At 42.8% G+C, this 20,127-nt stretch overlaps 2 protein-coding genes across 3 annotated transcripts in view; both read right to left on the minus strand.

Moving 5' to 3' along the window:
- Positions 1-275: 275 nt before the first annotated feature.
- LOC107397183 (5-hydroxytryptamine receptor 1D) lies at positions 276-7,402 on the minus strand. The gene is made up of 3 exons (XM_054734041.2): positions 7,051-7,402; positions 1,806-1,966; positions 276-1,684 (listed from the first exon to the last, which is right to left on the minus strand). The coding sequence occupies exons 1-3, from the start codon at positions 7,196-7,198 to the stop codon at positions 458-460; spliced, it is 1,536 nt and encodes a 511-aa protein (XP_054590016.1). The 5' UTR covers positions 7,199-7,402; the 3' UTR covers positions 276-457.
- Positions 7,403-7,634: 232 nt separating this feature from the next.
- tarbp1 (TAR (HIV-1) RNA binding protein 1) overlaps positions 7,635-20,127 on the minus strand; it is a 34,657-nt gene continuing 22,164 nt past the window's right edge. For both annotated transcript variants that reach the window (XM_054734037.2, XM_054734036.2), the window contains exons 16-29: positions 19,024-19,212; positions 18,735-18,937; positions 18,590-18,661; positions 18,359-18,479; positions 14,946-15,056; positions 14,693-14,842; positions 14,522-14,608; positions 14,230-14,438; positions 14,069-14,150; positions 13,818-13,989; positions 13,561-13,746; positions 11,134-11,258; positions 10,820-10,956; positions 7,635-8,018 (exon numbers count right to left, since the gene is read on the minus strand). In XM_054734037.2, the coding sequence (XP_054590012.2) occupies positions 7,850-8,018; positions 10,820-10,956; positions 11,134-11,258; positions 13,561-13,746; positions 13,818-13,989; positions 14,069-14,150; positions 14,230-14,438; positions 14,522-14,608; positions 14,693-14,842; positions 14,946-15,056; positions 18,359-18,479; positions 18,590-18,661; positions 18,735-18,937; positions 19,024-19,212 (2,013 nt within the window). In that variant the 3' untranslated portion in view covers positions 7,635-7,849. The remainder of the gene's footprint in view (positions 8,019-10,819; positions 10,957-11,133; positions 11,259-13,560; positions 13,747-13,817; positions 13,990-14,068; positions 14,151-14,229; positions 14,439-14,521; positions 14,609-14,692; positions 14,843-14,945; positions 15,057-18,358; positions 18,480-18,589; positions 18,662-18,734; positions 18,938-19,023; positions 19,213-20,127) is intronic.

Consider the following 20,127-nt stretch of genomic DNA (forward strand, 5'->3'; position numbering starts at 1 on the left):
AAGTTAGTCAAGTTTCTACCAACACAATCACTGAACCCCACTTTTAAAGAAACTCATTAAAGCATTAAAATGTGCTTAGTGGTGCTTTAAACAAAGACTAATTTACATGTTTATATGCTGTGTTGCTAAAAGAACATTAATCCTTACGTTAAAGTACCTAGGTTGAGTGGAGCTGTTACAAGCCATGTAGACGGTGAGTGTGAAGGGACATCAGAGGCTGGCGTGTGGTTGGAAGCTATAAATGAAATGTGTTTTGTTCCAAGAACAAGGCTCAGCAGGAAGACGGCTGCTTATGTAACAAAGTCATTAACACTAAACTAAAACAGTTGACACAACTTAAGTTAACTCAATATTTCTTTTTCTAGAGTGTAGTGAGCAGCACCTTTGTAGCAGCTAAAGGTTTTGGCATTTTGCAACATTTATTATAAATGCATTAATTTAAAACCTCCAGAAATTACTAGCAAATATTATGATCCACTCTGACTGTAATCTGTCCAAAGAAAAAAGTGGCCTGTTGCTGGTTAGTCAGAGCAGAAAAAGGAAGTCTGCTTCCCTCTTGAGGCCGAGACGGAACCTGCAAATTGTTTTTCCCAGAGGAGGACGGGGTGTTCCCACAGTGACGAGCTTTACCCGCACAAACCTCAGGGTGACACCTAAAGCCGCCACTAACAGTGACAATAGACACAGTGTTTGCGCTGGGAGGTGAAGTGGGTTGTGTAGAGGTCAGAGAGCAGGGGTCACTGCTCCTGACATCAGCTCCCTGTGCTCCAATCAGCACACTCCCCAGATGAGCTCCTAATTTGTGCCCGAATCTCCAAAGAGCGCTTTGGAAACGCTGACTTAGCAGAGCATAAAGGAGAGGATTGATGTCAGAGTTCAGTAGCATCAGCCAGTAGGAGAAGGTGACGACAGAGTCTGGAACGCGGCTGGGCTGACCTGCAATTGCAGTTTCTGTGGCCTGGATGAGAACCACACTTATGTAGGGGGTCCAACAGATGAGGAACGCTGAAACGATGAGGAGAAGGCGCATCGCTCCGTGATGGTGCTGTGTGTTCTGTACAAGTGGCTGTGAGTCAGTGTGAGCATGTATCTGTCTGGAAGCCCCGTGGCTCTGTTGTGCAGGGTTTCCAGGAAGAACAAGACAATTATTTCCCTCTTCTGAGCTGAATTGAGACACAAACTCTCTATTTATGTGATGGATCAGTCTCCAGGCACTATGGAGGCTCCTGCAGTGCTGATGAGATGAATCAGTGTGAGAGCAGAAAGAACAGGAGTTCCTGCTGCGCTGGACGGAGTCCTCCAGAGAGTGAATCCTCCTGGCGTGGCTGAGGGCCACTTTGACAATGTTCACATAGCAGAAGATTATCACTGATGCAGGTACGAAGTAGGTAAGAGCAGCCATGAAGAGTGTGTAGCTGGAACTGTGGGCCCAGTCGATTGCACAGATGTACATTGGAACAACATAGCTGATGGAGCTCCAGCCCATTAGTGGAGGGCTACAAGAGGCCAGGGCCAGCAGCCAGATCCACAGGACCACAGCACAGAGCTTCCACAGGGTGCAGCGGGAGCTGTAGCGCAGGCAGTCCATGATGGAATGATAGCGGTCAAGAGCAATAGCTGCTAGTGTCAGAACAGAAGCTGTGCAGAACACAGAGGAGGTGTAGCCGATGCACAAGCAGAGACGCTAACAGACAGGAGAGAGACACAAATCTCATCACAAAGACAGCCAAAAGATCAAAAAACAGAGAAGCTTTGTCAGAAAAGGTGAGCTTAAATCTAAAATGTGTCACTCAAAGTTCACTTACCGTGCACTGGACCCATCTGTGGTTCATGATGGACAGGGCAATAAAAGGCATGACTCCAACACCCACCAGGAGGTCACTGAGGGCCAGGTTCATGATCAGCACAGAAGTCACCACACGGAGGGTCTTGGTTGCAGCCACAGTAACAATGACAAGAACATTACCTGCGCAGAAATTAATCACACACAATCAATGACTCAGTGGTCCGACTGATTGGATTACAGACCTGCAGCCACCTTAGATGGCTGAAACTGAATTATGCTCAAATAGTGACCTCATAATTTATCTTGAAGCTGCGGTATGTATGTATGTATGTATGCATACATACATACATACATACATACATACATGTATGTATGTATGTATGCATACATACTTACATACATACATGTATGTATGTATGTATGCATACATACATGTATGTATGTATGTATGTATGCATACATACATACATACATACATGTATATATGTATGTATGCATACATACTTACATACATACATGTATGTATGTATGTATGCATACATACTTACATACATACATACATGTATGTATGTATGTATGTAAGTATGTATGCATACATACTTACATACATACATACATACATGTATGTATGTATGTATGTATTTATGTATGCATACATACATACATACATACATACATGTATGTATGTATGCATACATAAATACATGTATGTATGTATGTATGTATGTATGTATGTATGTATTTATGTATGCATACATACATACATACATACATACATACATACATGTATGTATGTATGTATGTAAGTATGTATGCATACATACTTACATACATACATACATACATACATGCATGCATGTATGTATGTATGTATGTATTGTAGTGTTATGAATATTATAATTCTCTGCCCTTAACAGCTGCCCCTTTACACAGTAACAACGTGTAGGAATCGCCAAGGTCGGGTGCGGGTGTCTGAATGTTTACATTCTAAGAGAAGAGACAGAAGAAGAGAAGAAGAACGCTTTCCATTAATTAATCAAAGTACTTTATTTGTGATAAAGCTAATCAAAGCATATGTTGATCAATAATAATCAGGTGAATGATCTGTGAAATAAAGATGTCATGAGTTATGTGTTTAATGAACAAACAGGACTGCACCAGACAGACTGATCTACATTAACATGGAAACGCATGACACATTGTTCTCAACCAATCAGAACTTTCGTCTGTCGTAGGGCAGAATCTGGGTTGTTTACTTAAGTTGTCCAATCCGGTTTACTAAGATTTATAAACAACTAAGTGATATAAAACAAGGCAACGCCATTTTATCCTCAGTTCCATCTCAGCCTCAGTTTTGTTCGATCTGAGTTCCAAAGGAGTTACATCATAGACTCAACGTAGTTTTCAACCAGCTCTCGATCCATCACCGCTAAGAGAGGTGCAGCCTGGCCAGATGCACTTTCTACTTTAAGCTGAGAACTGTCAAGCTGGAAATTTCTGTCATTTGAACAACAAGACGACGGTTCCTTCACAATAAAAGCTGAACCCGCCGAGATCTGCTGCTACTGCCGGAGCTATCCGTAGACTGGTTTGTCGTGCTGCACCACTGTTTCATCAGCCCAGCACCAAGGGGGTTCTAGGACCTGACACTCCTGATCTGACCGTGGGAGACTCCATAGGTACGTAGTCACGGCACAAGATGGCGGCTCATGTCATAAGCTTCTGAAGCCTCGTGGTCCGTAGTCATAAAATCAGACAACCAGATCCGCCTACGTCAGCCTAGAGATCCTGAACCCACACACACACACACACACACCAACACGATAACATTCAGATCCATATACATCCATCACAGAGTTAGTCCTGGTAGATTGTAAGAATTTATAATTATAGAAATTAAAGATTCTTAAACGATCCCAACTCTCTCTTTTCTTGTCTCTCAGTCAATACAGAGTGTTTAAGTAAACTACCTGATGATAAAAATAACCACTTCTGATTATAATATTTAGATCTAATTACAGTGAATAAATATACAAACTACAGATCACTACAGTATGTATGTATGTATGTATGCATACATACTTACATACATACATACATACATACATGCAAGTATGTATGTATGTATGCATACATACATGCATGTATGTATGTATTTATGTATGCATGTATGTATGCATGCATGAATGAATGAATGAAGTCCAGAAATGGTCAATTTCCACCTACATATTAACCTAGATGCCACTGTTCATCTGCAGACTTAATTCTATCCCCTAAAGTGGATTTTACACTCTATCTTCCTGAAGCCAGAAGGATACTGCATTCCATCAACTGGAGTTCAGAGCCTCTCTACAGCTCTGAACACATGATAACGTATTGTCAACATCATGCCCTTCCTCAAGGCCTTAAGCTGGCCTTATCTATCCTCCTGCTTCACAGGACAAAAGATGAACTTCCACATCTAATAAGTTAAATAACCATTAAATAAACATTTGTTTATTGTCACTTATAATAATTATAATATGAATGAAATGCTTTCATTAATCTGTGCTTGAATGACTGAAGTTTGAAATTACTTATATATATGATGAAATGAATGTTGGATATGACAAGGTTCATTAGAGATAAATTAAAGTTAAGTTAAATGTCATGACACATAGATATTTTCTTACCCCCACAAATCAGAACCTCTGTATCTGAAAGAAGGCGTGTTTCTGAGATTCTTGGTAATATCCCTTAACATGGCACGCTCTGATTTGTTAAGAAATTAATATGAGAATATAAAAACAGAGCTCACTTTACGGTGACTCGGTTCTAGAGAAAGCTTTGGACTGGCCATCCGCAGTGAAATCTCTTTAACCCTGAGCAATGTTGGCAAGCTGCCAAAACCCTGCTAAAAGCTGCGTACAGCTGACACAGCAAGAAGCAAGCCGAGACAACTTCAACTCCTTAAGAGTTATTCCTGAGACACTAACTAGTTCCAACCTGTGTGCCTGGTGACATCTCTGGATTGGGGAACTCGGTACAGAGGTCAATCTACTGGACCTGGGTGCCCAGAGGTCATCCGACCTCCCTGACCTCCGGATCCGCAACGAGGGTCTCCAAAAGGGTGAGGCAGAACACAGTGAGATTGCATCTGATGTGTCTTTGATAAGAACTTCATAGTTAATGCAAACCAAATGCTTTTCACCCAGAACTCAAGTTCTTCTAGATACAAAGGTTCTGATAATCTCATTCACACATGGTCACCATACATCACATCCTCTCCACCTAGATTCATCCATCACAGTAGCCTTGGTTAACTTGTCATATTTTTAATTGTTTAGAAAATAAATTCTTACTTTTTATAAACTTGACTCTCTTCTTGAAGTAACACAAAGTGTGTCTGATCACTGAAAAAGCAAAGAATCCTAGAATCTTCTGATTAAACATTCAAAGACCAAGCAGGTTGATATTCTACATTTATATAGAATATTACATCTTCCTGGTCATAAGTAAGGTAATACAATAAGCTTAAATGCAACACGTTTACCATCTCTACATATTATGTGTACAACGCTACATATGTATGTGTGTGTGTATGTATGTGTGTGTGTGTATGTGTGTGTGTGTGTGTATGTGTGTGTGTGTATGTGTGTGTGTGTATGTATGTGTGTATGTATGTGGTTTAAACATTTTAAAGCAACTTAAAAATGTTTAAATGTGACTACTTGACCCTGTTCTATGATAGAGAATCTTTCATAATTCATTACTCCTAAGTCCCCTAACCTCCACAGCAGGGGTGTCAAACTCATTTTAGCTCAGGGGCCACATTGATGAAAATCTAGTCCCAAGTTGGCTGGACCGGTAAATTAAAAACAACTTCAGATTGTTTTCTTTGTTTTAATACAATCAAAACAAAGCTGGAGCCTGAGGACAGTGTATCCAAAATAGTACAAGTACAACACCTGAAGTGTACTTGAAAATTTGAATAAATAAATAAATAAAACATTCCTTAGTGATTCAAAGAGCTTACAGATCACATGGCTAGATCAGTTTCATGCAGCACTTAAAGTATATTTGACTCATTTTACTTAACATCTTTTAGCTTTCACCAGCACATCAATATCAGAAGTCCCATCCTGAGTGGCGGCCAACTTCAGGATGTGATTCAAGTTCTTGTGTGAGCCTTGAGCGCAGCTTTGTTTTATTTATACTCATTACAGAGGAAACTTGCTCACAAAGATACGTTTATTTTCACTCTACATTGTAAAGTATGAAAATAAAGTTTACACAACCATCCCGCGGGCTGGATTTAACACATTTGCGGGCCGAATCCGGCCCGCGGGCCATATGTTTGTCACCCCTGCTCTACAGCAAAACCAATCATTTAAGTGAGCCTAGAACATTGACCAATAGAGTTGCATATCCACAAGAAGGAGCTGTCAATCAACAAATAGGCGCCCTAGTCCCCATGGCCCAAACAGCTAATCACCTTAGCACACCAACCTAGCTTAAATGCTAAGTGGACCTGCAAACTTTGAGCTAACTGTGGAAGAGGAGGGGATAGAAAAGGGATTTCTCTTTTGTGTTTTGGAGCTAAGTGATTAGCGTAGCATTCAACCTTACGCTACATCTAGACGATTGTTTTAGCATTAGCAGGGGTATGCTACCACCAAGAATGCCAAATTCCTGCTGGTTTTAGATGTTTCCCTGCTCCCATCCATTGAGTTTCATGGCTGTTGCCAGCTCCTGATCAGAAGATTCTAGATGACGAGTGCTGAATGAATAGATGTCTTATATTAAATGCAGATCTTTTCATGGTCCTGGTTAATTTTTTTAGGGCCTCACACAGACAAGCGCCATTGGTGATCTTCTCCGTACACCCCCAGCAGGTCCCTGAGGTCCTTTATTAAGCTGCTGAAAACTGTTCCTCCTCTTCTTCCTCACTGGCTTCTTTTAGTGCTGGTGTTTCTGTCTCTTCTATATTTTTCAAGCTCTTGTGCTTACATTTTTATTCAGGTTTTTATTAAATTGATTCCTCTCATTTTTCCTTCTAATAAAAAAAGTAAAAACTTACACGTTAGCATATTCTGGCATTAAGAGAGAAGACCTGATGAAAACCTGCTGTTCACGGTTAGATTTAATTGGATGTTTTCATCACTACAGAAAGAAATATTGTGGTACAAATAGTGAAAATTAACTTTTTTTGAACACAATGGAGTAAAACATCAACTAGAAGTAGATTTATTGCCATTATGTTATTCAGTCAGTTTGAATCTTACCGATCACAGCACCCAAGCACATCAGCACCATCAGCACCTCCAGGAGCGGCTGGCTCCACCCAGACACTTCGCCTGCTTCAACCTCCACCCTGCTCATGTTAACTGCTGCGGCCCTCAGAGGTGATCCAGAACCGTCCTGATCCTCCATAACCGGATCAGATTACTGGTATTTCATCATTAGTCACGTAGAAGCATGATTTAGCTGGAAGAGCAATTATCTGGAGCCCATTTGCTCTTTCTGCTCCCATTCTGTTCGGATGAATTTCCAGGTGAAACAACTCCTTTATTTAAAAAGGGGAGGGGGAGGAGTCATTAGCATCTGTACTTAACCCGCTCAATGCTCCGTTCTTTAATGTCCTTTATTAAACAAGAAGACAAACATATAAAAAATACTTTTTTATTCAAAAGGTACATTTGACAATATTACAATTTTCATTCATCTGTAATAAAAACATAAGAATGCAGAAAAAGATGTTAAAGTGGCAGAAATATTAGCATCTGTAGGTTTGTATCCCTCGTGTTCCACATTAAAAAAGTACCTGTATGTAGGCTGCAGCCCTGCCAACGCTGAGATTGTGCCCATTAATTTAACAGCATGCCATGTGGAACCTTTATAACCAGGGTTGATCTCTTACTAAGCCACAGCCGGTGCACTGATGGATGGTGGCCACCCTGAACCCCGAGTGAGTCCAGACTAAAGAACATGGAAGTCCTGAAAGCCGGCACATTATCTATATGGAAAACCATCAAGAGCAAAAATGCACAGCTTCTGTAAGAGGGGCAGCCCTTTTTTGGGTTTTTAGCCGACTTTCGATGAACCAGAGGTGAGATGTTGCCGTGTGTATTCCCATATCAACAGGGCAGCACTCACATGCACGTTGAGTGAGCGGATGACCCCTTGTTGGGGGATCTCCACACACACGTCCAACAACTGGAGCAAATTGGCAGGAATACCTTCCCGTTCGTTGCTGCAACAGAAAAGGAAGGTAGACACTTGTGAAAAGAGACAAAAACAGATCAACACAAACACACACAAAAACAAACCACACACTTAAATTGGTATTTTAAGTGCATTTCTGTGTAAAAGGTTTCACTTTTCACTATTTAACACTTTATGAAGAGCTTACTGAACAACCTGTGTTTAAGGAAATAGCTTTTACTTTCTATAGGACTAACAAGCAAAAGCCTAGTCTGAATACAAACGAAGACCAAAGTGTTCCGCTGCTATAGTTCAGTATAAAAGAACACTCCAATCAGAAAAATTCACATTACTTCACACTTCTATATTGGCCTCATTTTCTTCAGAGGCTGTTCAGGAAGTTCAGAAAGGTAAAATAGTATTTTTTAATCAGCCAAAAGAGAAAAAATAAGCAAATCTTACAATTGCCAAAATATCCCTTTAACTTATTTTATGTTTGTTTAATTAGATCTGAAGTTCCCTCCAATGACCACTGTAACGTCACGAATGGCCTGATTTTGAGATCCAACAGGTCAAATGCACAGCCAGGTCAACTTACCCTGGCTATGACACATCCTACAGTATCTTTTCCCCTCACAGGAGACTGGGAGTCTACACGTAGTCCCTTTAATCAGAGCCTAATTCCTTACATCAGCTGGACTGCAGCTCTGGGAGATAATAAAACATAAACAATAACATTCTCCTCCAAGGTCCATCACAGAGGAACTCTTTTAAATGAACTCCTCTATTCCCAGAGAAAAGAAGAAAGAAGATTTTATAATTAAAAATAATAATTGAATGAACTTTTGTTATTGCTACTTATAAAATTATAATTAATGAAATGTTCATTAATCTGTGCTCAATGATATATGTTAGCATGTTTACTGGATGAGGTCACTCACACAAGGACAGAGTAAGTTAAGTTAACGCATGACACATAAGTTAATCTTTTGCCCAGATTCAGAGTCTCCATCACAGAGGGTGTGTCTCTGAGATGCTTGGTAATATCCTCAGACTTGTCAACTTTTGGTTGGCTAACCAAGACATCATCAATTCCTAAAAATCAGATCACGCTGGTTTTGCTTCAGTTCTACTTCAGGATAAACGGTTCAAACGCCTCAACAGTTCGAGTGTTTTTAGAGGGAAAGCTTTAGACCGGCCATCTTTTGCATAACCTCTCTAACCACAAGGATTTTGACACATCTGACAAAACCCTTTTGACCTTTTTCGCACCTGCGAAACTGAACCAACAAGATAGTTTCCTGCAGAACAAAGCTGGCGCAAACTCCTTCAGTTATTTTTAAGACGCTTGGTTTCATCAATCGTTGTGACCTGGGGAGACATCCCAGGACTGAGTGGGCGCATCGAGGTTTTTCTACGAGCCAGGTGCAGTGGGGTCGTCGGCCCCGGGACATCTCGGATCCAACGGGGGTCTTCCAGAACGGGTGAGGTAGACACAGCGAGAAAGCGTCTGCATGTGGCTTTGATAATAAGAACTTGATAGCTTATTTGCAAACCAAATTCTCTCCATCCAGAACTCCGCTTTCTCATGATTCTGACTCTGAATACATCATATTCACACATAGGTTCCAGACACCATCCTTTAGTTCCCATCCACTCACAGTATAATCGTTTAACCAATTTGTCAAGTCTAAATTGTTTGTAAAATAAATTCTTATTTGGTTTATAACTGTTTCTTGAATCCAACGAAGTGTGTACGATCCCTTAATGAATAAAAGAATCCTAGAATCTTCTGACTAAAACAATAAGACCAAGCAGGTGATATTCTAGTTAAATAGAGTAGCGCCACTTATTGGTCACAAGTAGTGGTAATAACATAAATAGCTTTTCAAGCAACTTACTTAACCCAATGTACCCTCTATTATCATTACACCACCGAAGAGGAAAAACTATTAAACAAGCTGTTAATAAAGATGAGCCATGAGTTTCAATCCAGAAGCAATCCACACTGCAGACAACAGTGTGTAGGCTGCATAATATCAGTTAAGTAAACTGAAAAGCTAATCAGCTTCAGCAGCTGCTCACACGGCACAGTGAGGAGGAATTAATAAGTTTATCTTGAATGCAATAGAGGAAGACCACAGCAACCTGATGGGAAGTTAAGCCTTAAGGGATGTTCACAATATGGGGTGCAAGTTGTAATGTAAAACAGTTATAACAATATTTTAGATTATTTAACCTGTTATAAGAGTAAAAAAAATAAAATAATATATATATATATATATATATATATATATACATATATATATACATATATATATATATATACATATTAGCTTTTAAAATACACATTTTACTCCAAATTAAATATTCAGCTTGCCAACTAAATGTTCAGATGGTAATGGTGGCATTATAAAAATAAAAGCCTATCTCTTTCTCCTATGAGAAAATAACGTTGTTAAATTCTGACTTGTTTTGCTTTACAAACCACACCACAAACACACGAGGCGCTCACACTTCTGTGTTACCAAAAACTCTTGATTTCAATCATATCTGCAGCTTCAGGTTCCTAACTTAATAAAAATGAAGGTTAAAGCTCATCCACCTCCCGTTACCATGCTCTTTGTGTTGGCTTGTAATCATATCCTTTGCTCTCCTAGGGGAGGGCCAATTATAACCCAGCATGCCCTGACAGGTACACAGAGGAGAGCATCGGCCCGATGGGGAGGGGGGAACAGGTGAAAACACTAGAGAGCTTTGTCAGCTAACAGCTTTTCCTATGAGGGAGCCACAAGGGCACAGGAAACAAGAGGCAAAAAACCAATTAGAGCATGTTAAGTGCTACCGTACCCTAAAAGTAGCAGGCTCCTCTCAGGGAACTGGTAGTCCTGGAGGCTGCGACTGTTGGCTGTCTGTTCCACTCCAACAATACAGTAACCTTCACTCTTCTTCACCTGCAAGAAATCAATCAGCTCCACGGGCTTCACCTGAAGAAAACACAAACAAACATGGGATGGTTGACAAACTATATAAGCAGGAAAAGCACCTCCTTTCTTCAACTTTCATTCAGCTGCTCTACACGGTGTGATCTAAGAGGATGTTATTTAAGGTCCTGCCAGTTTTGTGAGTGCGAATGGATTTTCGTTACGATGTGCAGGGATCACCTCCAACAGAGGAAGCCAGAGCTCAGATGAGACACTCAGGGACTGAAAGTGCTTGTCGTTGATGTGGTGGAGGCTATCCAGAACAAGACAGCTGGCACCAAATATCTCACAAGTCCTGCAAAGACCTAAAACAACAATAAAAGCAAGAAAGACAAATGCTTCAGAAAAAGTAAGATGTTTTCTGGTATCTTATGGTCACTTTAAACAATATTACAGAGTTTTGCCCTCTTCCAGGATTACGTTTTATTTTTTTTTTGGAAATCTATAACAGTGAGTCTGATGTTGTCTCTTCCCCCCCCCCCCCCCCCCCCCCCCCCCCCCCCCCCGCACGTGTTTGCGGACAGACCTAGACCGAGCAGCGCTTTGGAGCTGTTTACGGAACTGAGAAGGCGCAGAGCATTATGGAGCAGCTACAACCACCTTCACAGCCACAAAAATACTGATTCCATGACTGCCTGCTTCTGCTAAAAGACAGACAAAAGTAAAGAAAGGCCCAAAGACTAAACTTGCTGAAAAGTGCCTTAAAGGTGCACTATGTAAGACTGACATCCTGTGGTCAAATGTGGTAAGTGCAGTCAATTGTTTTAAAGGGACTTTACGGAGTTTTGAATTTTTATGCTCGCGATTGCCCCCTCAGGCCAAAAGCGTAACAGCAGTTTCAATAGTAGGCTCGTGCGCGAGGCGCGCATGCTGTACGTGCACACTCCTTAACGAAAATAACTGCTGAGACAGTCCCTTGTGTGTGTGTGTGTGTGTGTGTGTGTGTGTGTGTGGCCCGGAGGACAGAGGGCAGGAGAACGCGCAGCTAATTAATTAAATAATTTGGTTCTGTACCTTTCTCTTCAGCACAGCCGACAAGGGTTTATGATGGGTCAGTCCTCCTGCATGCTCAGATCATTCCCTTCCCTTGCTTGAAAAATTGTTCCAAAATGAAAGTTGAACCCACATTTTTTATCTGTGAATTCAATGCCGTTCAGCGAGTCTCAAATAAAACTTTGGGCATCTTACTGTAAAACAAAATATCATTAATGTAAAAAATAAATTCTAAATAAATTATGTTCACATCCAGAATCAAACCCGGGCCTTCAGCACGAAAGTCTGATGTCTTACTAGGCGAGCTAAAGCACCAGTAACGTCTTTTGTATCTGTAACATTTATATTCTTGATAACAGCTGAAACAACGTTCAAAGAACGGTTCGGAGGGCGATGCCTGAGCGTGAACGCGCATGAAGCAGCCTGCTCGACCCGAGCATCTCTCTTTTTCTGTGATTTTACAGAAAAACAGTCAATCACAGTAAAAATGCCAGGGCTCATTCTACAGGACCAGGGCATTGCAGGAGAATGTATGAAGAAGAAATTTATTATTTCTATACATGTTTTGGCTGTCAAACTTCCATAATGCCCCTTTAAGCAAAAGGTCACTTTCTCACTGCTGTTCTGCAAGTTTTTTTGGCTATTGCCAGTTACAGATCAGCACCAGAAGATACTAGATCAGTGGTCCTCAACAGATGGCCTGTGGGCTGGGTCTGGCCACCACTTTCTGGCCCCTGTTCAACTGGGAGTGTTAATGAGGATGGGAAGAAGTGACACAGACCACAAGCCCTGGATCTTTCTGGCATTCACTCATAGTCTGGACATTCCCAAAACAACCTGGAAGGGGAGTGGTGCTCCAACATCTTCATTATGTTGCATTTCCATTTATTATCTACCTTTACCGACAGTCTCAGCTCCTCTCTGTCGCTTTTCTCAGAGCGTCCAGAGTGTGTGGACTGTCAGCAAAGGGTAGATAAACATTTGACCGCTCTGTGTATGCGTAAGAATCAGAAAAAGGTGCTCTAACATTATTTATTTACCTCTGGTTCACAAGGGCATTATCAGCCAAGGCTAGCAATAGCAGTAGCTCAGCCTAGCATTGTTGTGCGGTTAGCTTTACTGTGACCAGCGTTTATATGATGCTGAAGTGGTTAGGAACATGTAGATGAAAGCAGAAGGGGCTTGTTACCTGTTATCATGCTTTGCTCTAGAAACACGTCTCCTTCGCCTTTTCAAGATGGCTAATTTACATAGAAAGCAGGTCAGACATGGCTCTGACTTTTTGGTATGCTACATTTGAACACCCAAGCTGTATTCATTCAACAACGTAAAAGTGGCTTTATGCTCTACTGCCCCTTTAAAGGTGTGATACGTTTAGGTGGTGCCCTCAGAGGAAACTACAGATTTCTGCTTTAATGGGTTTAAAGGAACATGGTAAATGTGTTAATGCTGAGTCATCTTCAGGACTTTAAAACTGTAATTATAAGAATAAAAGAGAAAAATTAAACATAACAGCTAAAGACACCCAATCTTTTTTTTCACCATCCAATATCGATATTGAATTCTGAAACTGATTTTTGCTATCAATAAATTGTGATCATTTCAGGTTCGCACCTCCCAGATTGGTGGGTTTGTCGATGAGCGACGCTACGACCAGCAGGGCGCCGTTCTGCTTGCCCAGCCGAGCCGCTCTCTGTGGTGGAACCAGCTGAAGTTCTGGTTCCTGATCCTGGATGCCTAACCTCCAGGGCGTGATTTTCTTCTGCACCTCGGCCCAGCGCTCCTCCTTATCCTGCTCACCTGGGAGAACACAACACCACGTCAGCTGAGGAACCCTCCAGCCTCGTGTTCTGCACCAGTGTCAGTTTTACTTCTGTCTTGCTGGACCCAGTCTCCGGGTTGGAGCTGGCCCAAATCTGGAGCAGGGTTCCTTAAAGGAAATGACGGACTTTCAGAAAACGATGACAGCTTCTCAAACTTCCACGGTGGAATCCACTCGTCATCGGACACCTCCGATAAACTCAGAAAAGTGTAGAATATGGTCTAAAAAAAGCATGAAACGAAGCAGCGTTTAACACTCTTACTGCACATGAACATGTGTGACGTAAACACGCTACCTCACCTCAACACTATAATCCCTGACTGGGTGAAAGGCACCAAAGAAGAAGTGGCTCTGAATTCTCATCCAGTTCTTGTTGGCGTTCCTTGAGAGAAAAAAAAATACAAATAAATACATTTGCTCTGTAAAAACTACTCCAAGTGCTGCAGCTGCTCTGCTCTGACCCAGTGTTCTGCATGGCCTCAGCCTGGTTCAGACAAGCTTTCACCACAGAGGAAATTCCTGTGAAAGCATCCATCTCCTCCTCCTCCTGCAGGCGTTCAGTCAGGCTCCACACCTTCTTCAGAGCCAGTAGGGAGTACAGGCGAACGCTGAAGTTGTGACTGAAACACGACTGCAGGATGACGTCCAAGGCTTTACGCAGCTGCACAGTCTGAAAGACAAGAAATGCTGGAAAATATTCTCTACGTGTTTGTTATGAAAGAAACAGAAAACTAGTTCATTTAAAAGGTTTACCTTATCCTTAACATGTGGAAGAATGACACTGAAGTGAACCAGGACTGACAGGAAGGTGCAGACACTTGTTTTGGTCTGTTCATGATCCTTTTACAGCAAAACAAACACAAAAAACATTCAATTATCCTGTTTTTCAGATTATTCTGATATATGTGCAGTTTAGAGGCTCACCAGATTAAAACAGGTCCAGAATCTGTCAACATGCTGAGGATACTTAAGAAGAATCAGAACCATCGTCCACTCAATCAGGTACTTCACTGAAGCTTGGTTACTTTGAAACCCGGCTTCAAACACATGGTTCAGCAGAGTGGCAACAAACTCCTGTATAAACACAGATTCACACACACCCACACACACACATCAACACACTGAAAGCAGTAATTTCCTGGTAGAGCATCGGCGATGCTGCTGCTATCCACCCTACCTCTCTGAGTTTGGGCAGCAGCAGCAACAGTGTTTGCCAAACTCTGTTTTTGACTCGATGTTGCAGGGAGTTGCTATGGTAACGCACTTTAGACTTTGAGATGTTGCTATCCTGCAGAGAAGAGGAGTTGAGAAAGAAAGGATGATTTCAGAAAAACAACTGTCCTTTGGTACAAGTGGATAAAAAAGGACAGGCTTGTTTTTATTTTTGCGTCTTTTTTTATAAGTTGAAAGTCAAATATAAGAAAAACACTCTAAAACTTTTCATGAGTTACAGTGGGGCAAAAAAGTATTTAGTCAGCCACCGATTGTGCAAGTTCTCCCACTTAAAATGATGACAGAGGTCAGTAATTTACATCATAGGTACACTTCAACTGTGAGAGACAGAATGTGAAAAAAAATCTATGAATTCACATGGCAGGATTTTTAAAGAATTTATTTGTAAATCAGGGTGGAAAATAAGTAATTGGTCACTTCAAACAAGGAAAATCTCTGGCTCTCACAGACCTGTAACGTCTTCTTTAAGAAGCTTTTCTGTCCTCCACTCGTTACCTGTATTAATGGCACCTGTTTGAACACATTATCTGTATAAAAGACACCCGTCCACAGCCTCAAGCATTCAGACTCCAAACTCCACTATGGCCAAGACCAAAGAGCTTTCGAAGGACACCAAGAAAAGAATTGTAGACCTGCACCAGACTGGGAAGAGTGAATCTACAATAGGCAAGCAGCTTGGTGTGAAAAAATCAACTGTGGGAGCAATTATCAGAAAATGGAAGACATACAAGACCACTGATAATCTCCCTCGATCTGGGGCTCCACGCAAGATCTCATCCCGTGGGGTCAAAATGATCATGAGAACGGTGAGCAAGAATCCCAGAACCACACGGGGGGACCTGGTGAATGACCTGCAGAGAGCTGGGACCACATTAACAAAGGTCACCATCAGTAACACACTACAACCGCAGGGAATCAAATCCTGAAGTGCCAGACGTGCTCTGCTGCTGAAGCCCATCCAGGCCCGTCTGAAGTTTGCCAGAGAGCACATGGATGATACAGCAGAGGATTGGTAGAATGTCATGTGGTCAGATGAAACCAAAGTAGAACTTTTTGGTATAAACTCAACTCGTCGTGTTTGGAGGAAGAATACTGAGTTGCATCCCAAGAACACCATACCTACTGTGAAGCATGGGGGTGGGAACATCTGCTTTGGGGCTGTTTTTCTGCTAAGGGGACAGGACGACTGATCCGTGTTGAGGAAAGAATGAATGGGGCCATGTATCATGAGATTCTGAGCCAAAACCTCCTTCCATCAGTGAGAGCTTTGAAGATGAAACGTGGCTGGGTCTTCCAAAACGACAATGATCCCAAACACACCGCCCGGGCAACAAAGGAGTGGCTCAGTAAGAAGCATTTGAAAGTCCTGGAGTGGCCTAGCCAGTCTCCAGACCTCAACCCCATAGAAAATCTGTGGAGGGAGTTGAAAGTCCGTGTTGCTCGGCGACAGCCCCAAAACATCACTGCTCTCGAGAAGATCTGCATGGAGGAATGGGCCAAAATACCAGCTACTGTGTGTGCAAACCTGGTAAAGACCTATAGTAATCGTTTGACCTCTGTTATTGCCAACAAAGGTTATGTTACAAAGTATTGAGTTGAATTTTTGTTATTGACCAAATACTTATTTTCCACCCTGATTTACAAATAAATTCTTTAAAAATCCTGCCATGTGGATTCATGGATTTTTTTTTCACATTCTGTCTCTCACAGTTGAAGTGTAGCTATGATGTAAATTACTGACCTCTGTCATCATTTTAAGTGGGAGAACTTGCACAATCGGTGGCTGACTAAACACTTTTTTGCCCCACTGTATATAATGACTAACAAAACGCTTTCAGAACTGATCCAGTTTGTTTCCAAAGAGGTTGGATGTGTTCAAAGTGATGTGCCAGTTTTTGAACTTCTGATCTTCTTGAAGGAAAAGATGGCGTGAGAGATCAACAGGTAGATTGGTGCTGCATCTGCAGTGATGCGGGCGTTGTACCGGTCTGTTGTGGTAAAGAGAGAGCTGAGCCGCAAAGCACTAGCCTGGAAAGTCAGACTGAATAAATATATTATTATAATAAATATATTATGTAGTCTGATGTAGTCTGACAACGCTCCACTGACGGCTCTAGGTCGTGCGGCGGGTTCTACCGTTGTCTTTCAAATGATCTCCGCATGCTAGTGGACAATGAACAACGTGATGTACTGACCGCAATGGATGTCAGTAAACGAGGCGGTCCGCTGTTGAAGGAGGCAAAAACACATCCTTTCTCAAAAGAGTTGTCGCCATCTTGTTCCACTCCGTCGCATCGTCCCGCCCACCAGACGAACACAGCGCCTTAATTGGCCCACAAAGCGGATAGAGCGCTGTGATTGGTCCCTAATGGTGGGCCAATCACAGCGCTGTTGGTTTGAAATCCCTATTGAGAGCTGTGATTGGCCCGCCAGAATGCTGCTAGGGGCCGCAGAGGTTCCAGTGGAGCGTTCCTATACACCAAACTTTGCACTAGGCCTTTCTCAGTGGCCTAGTGGTAGAGTGTCCGCCCTGAGACTGGGAGATCAGGGTTCGACTCCTGGTCGGGTCATACCAAAGACTTTGAAAAAATGGGACCCAATGCCTCCCTGCTTGACACTCAGCATTAAGGGGTTGGATTGGGTGGTTGAACCACCAAATAGTTCCCGAGCGCGGCTGTGTCTGCAGCTCACCGCTCCCTCAGGGGATGGGTCAAATGCGGAGAACGAATTTCGCACACACACCTGTGTGTGTGACAACTAATGGGACTTTAACTTTAAAGCACAGCTCTGAATTTACCGGTCATCTACGTTCCCACCCTCACCTATGGTCACCAGCGTTGGGTAGTGACCAAAAGAATGAGATTGCGGATACAAGAAGCCCAAATTAGTTTTCTTCACAGGGTGTCTGGGCTCTCTCTTACAGAGAGGGTGAGAAGCTTGGGCATCTGGGAGGGACTCAGAGTAGATCTGCTGCTCCTCCACATCAAGAGGAGCCAGTTGAGGTGGCTCGGGCATCTAGTTAGGATGCCTCCATGGTGAGGTTTTCCAGGCACGTCCAACCGGGAGAAGACCTAAAGGAAGACCCAGGACCCGCTGGAGGGAAGATGTCTCACAGCTGGCCAGAGAACGCCTTAGGATTCCCCCAGAGGAGCTGGCCCAAATGGCTGAAGAGGGGGAAGTCTGGGCCTCTCTGCTTAGGCTTCTGCCCCCGCAACCCGACCCTGGATAAGCGGCCAAAAATGGATGGATGGACAAAAAAAAAACATCCAACACAGCCCTTCAAGAACATTTGTTTTCTCTCATAGCACTGTGTTAACACATCTGCTTTTACATGACCAAGACGCATTGTTTCGTCACCTTTTTCAGCAGCTGCATGACTAACTCCTCCATGAGTCTTTTATGCTGCTGATCAGCTGGATCCAAGCGGCTGAGAAAAGCCAGCACACATGTGCGGGGAAGCTGATCATCCCTGTTATCGCTGCAAAAACAAGAGCAGCAGATCAGCTAGGAACAGATCAACAATGCGAGAGAGCCCTCTAGTGGTGGAGATTTTTACTCTGCATGACTGAGCACAAACATAAAACTCACCTTGAAACTGCAACGTTAGCTGCACACTCATCACCAAGCTGCTCCACATATATTTGAACATCCTGACTGAGTCTTTGAAAGAGTAACATTGAATCATTAAAACAGGTGTGATGATACGCATCTGAGAAACGCTGCCAAAACAAACCGTTGATCTCTTCTGAACACCGGTCCGTAAACACAGGCCTCAGCGATCACATCAACGTGGCTGAAAACACTAGAAAACACCTCGTTGTCGGCTTGCTCGCTGCCTCCTTGGTGCTTGGGCAGCCACGTGTAACAGCAGTGTTGAAGCAGGATGCCAAACACTCCACTTTTGGACTGAGACAGCTCCAGCAGCTCTGTGGCGATCTGAAAACAAGCATTCAGCACCAACACGTGTAAACGCAGCATCTGGTAAACAGATAATAAGCGTTGTCCAGACAGGTGTGAGTCACCTGCTTCAGAGCGACCATGACGGCGGAAGCTTCGGTGGGTGTCGGCTTGAGGAGTTTGTGCTGAAAGGCCATGGAGATGAAAGCTGACAAAGCTGGCCAGAAGTCGTGAGCGTTGGTGCTGAGCCCCAACACGAGCTCCCAGCTCAGAGTCACCGCCTGCACACACAGCTCCTCCTCGTCGTGCACCAACTGCAACCAGCAACAAAAATAACGGCTTAGGCTGCTGGTGACAACAATTCTTGGTGGGGTTTTGCATGAAAAGATGTCCCGTTTTAATCCATCATAAGTTTACAAATGGAACAGCTGGAAAACAACAACACTATATTTATATCTCCTCTCTTCTAAAGAAGCAGTTTCACAGATAATGTGAATTATTAAATTTGACAATGGTGGTGTAGGAGGTAGGTGCCTGCCACGTAACCAGAGGGTTGCAGGTTCGAGCAGCGTCTTTCGCTGTCGTGTCTTTGGGCAAGACACCTCACCCGCCTTGGGTGGTAGTTGGAGGGTCGGTGGCACCTGTGCTCAGCAGCCCCAGAGTAACTGTGGCCACATTGTAGCTCATCTCCACCAGCCTGTGAGTGACTGATTGTGTTGTAAAGTGCCTTGGGGGTTGTAGAACCTAAGAAGGCGCTATATCAAATATAAACCATTTATCATTTATTAGAATAAAATGATACTCAAATAAAATTAACAAGCCTACTTTGTGACAGACTGCTGTCCATTCTTGTCCTTGTCCACATTTTAGTTTGACGTTAGTTTGTTTTCCAGCTTGAGCTTCACTCTCCACCTGCCTCAACTGGTAATTAGGGGCAGCAGTAGCTCAGGAGGTAGAGCGGGTTGTCCAGTAATCGGAAGGTTGCAGGCTTGATCCCAGCTCTGGACAGAGAACTCTGCCGCTGTGTCCATGGGCAACATACCAAGCCAACCTTGCCTGCTGGTGGCGCCCGTGCTCAGCAGCTGTCAGTGTGCCCCAGGGCAGCTATGGCTACATCATAGCTCATCACCATCAGCGTGTGAATGTGTGTGTGTTCTTGTACATACTACATACTGAGGACCACTTTGACCATTTTCCCTACAACGTGAGGACATTTTTTTGGTCCTCAC

This window comes from Nothobranchius furzeri, chromosome 12, assembly GCF_043380555.1.
Source record: "Nothobranchius furzeri strain GRZ-AD chromosome 12, NfurGRZ-RIMD1, whole genome shotgun sequence".
Taxonomy (NCBI): domain Eukaryota; kingdom Metazoa; phylum Chordata; class Actinopteri; order Cyprinodontiformes; family Nothobranchiidae; genus Nothobranchius; species Nothobranchius furzeri.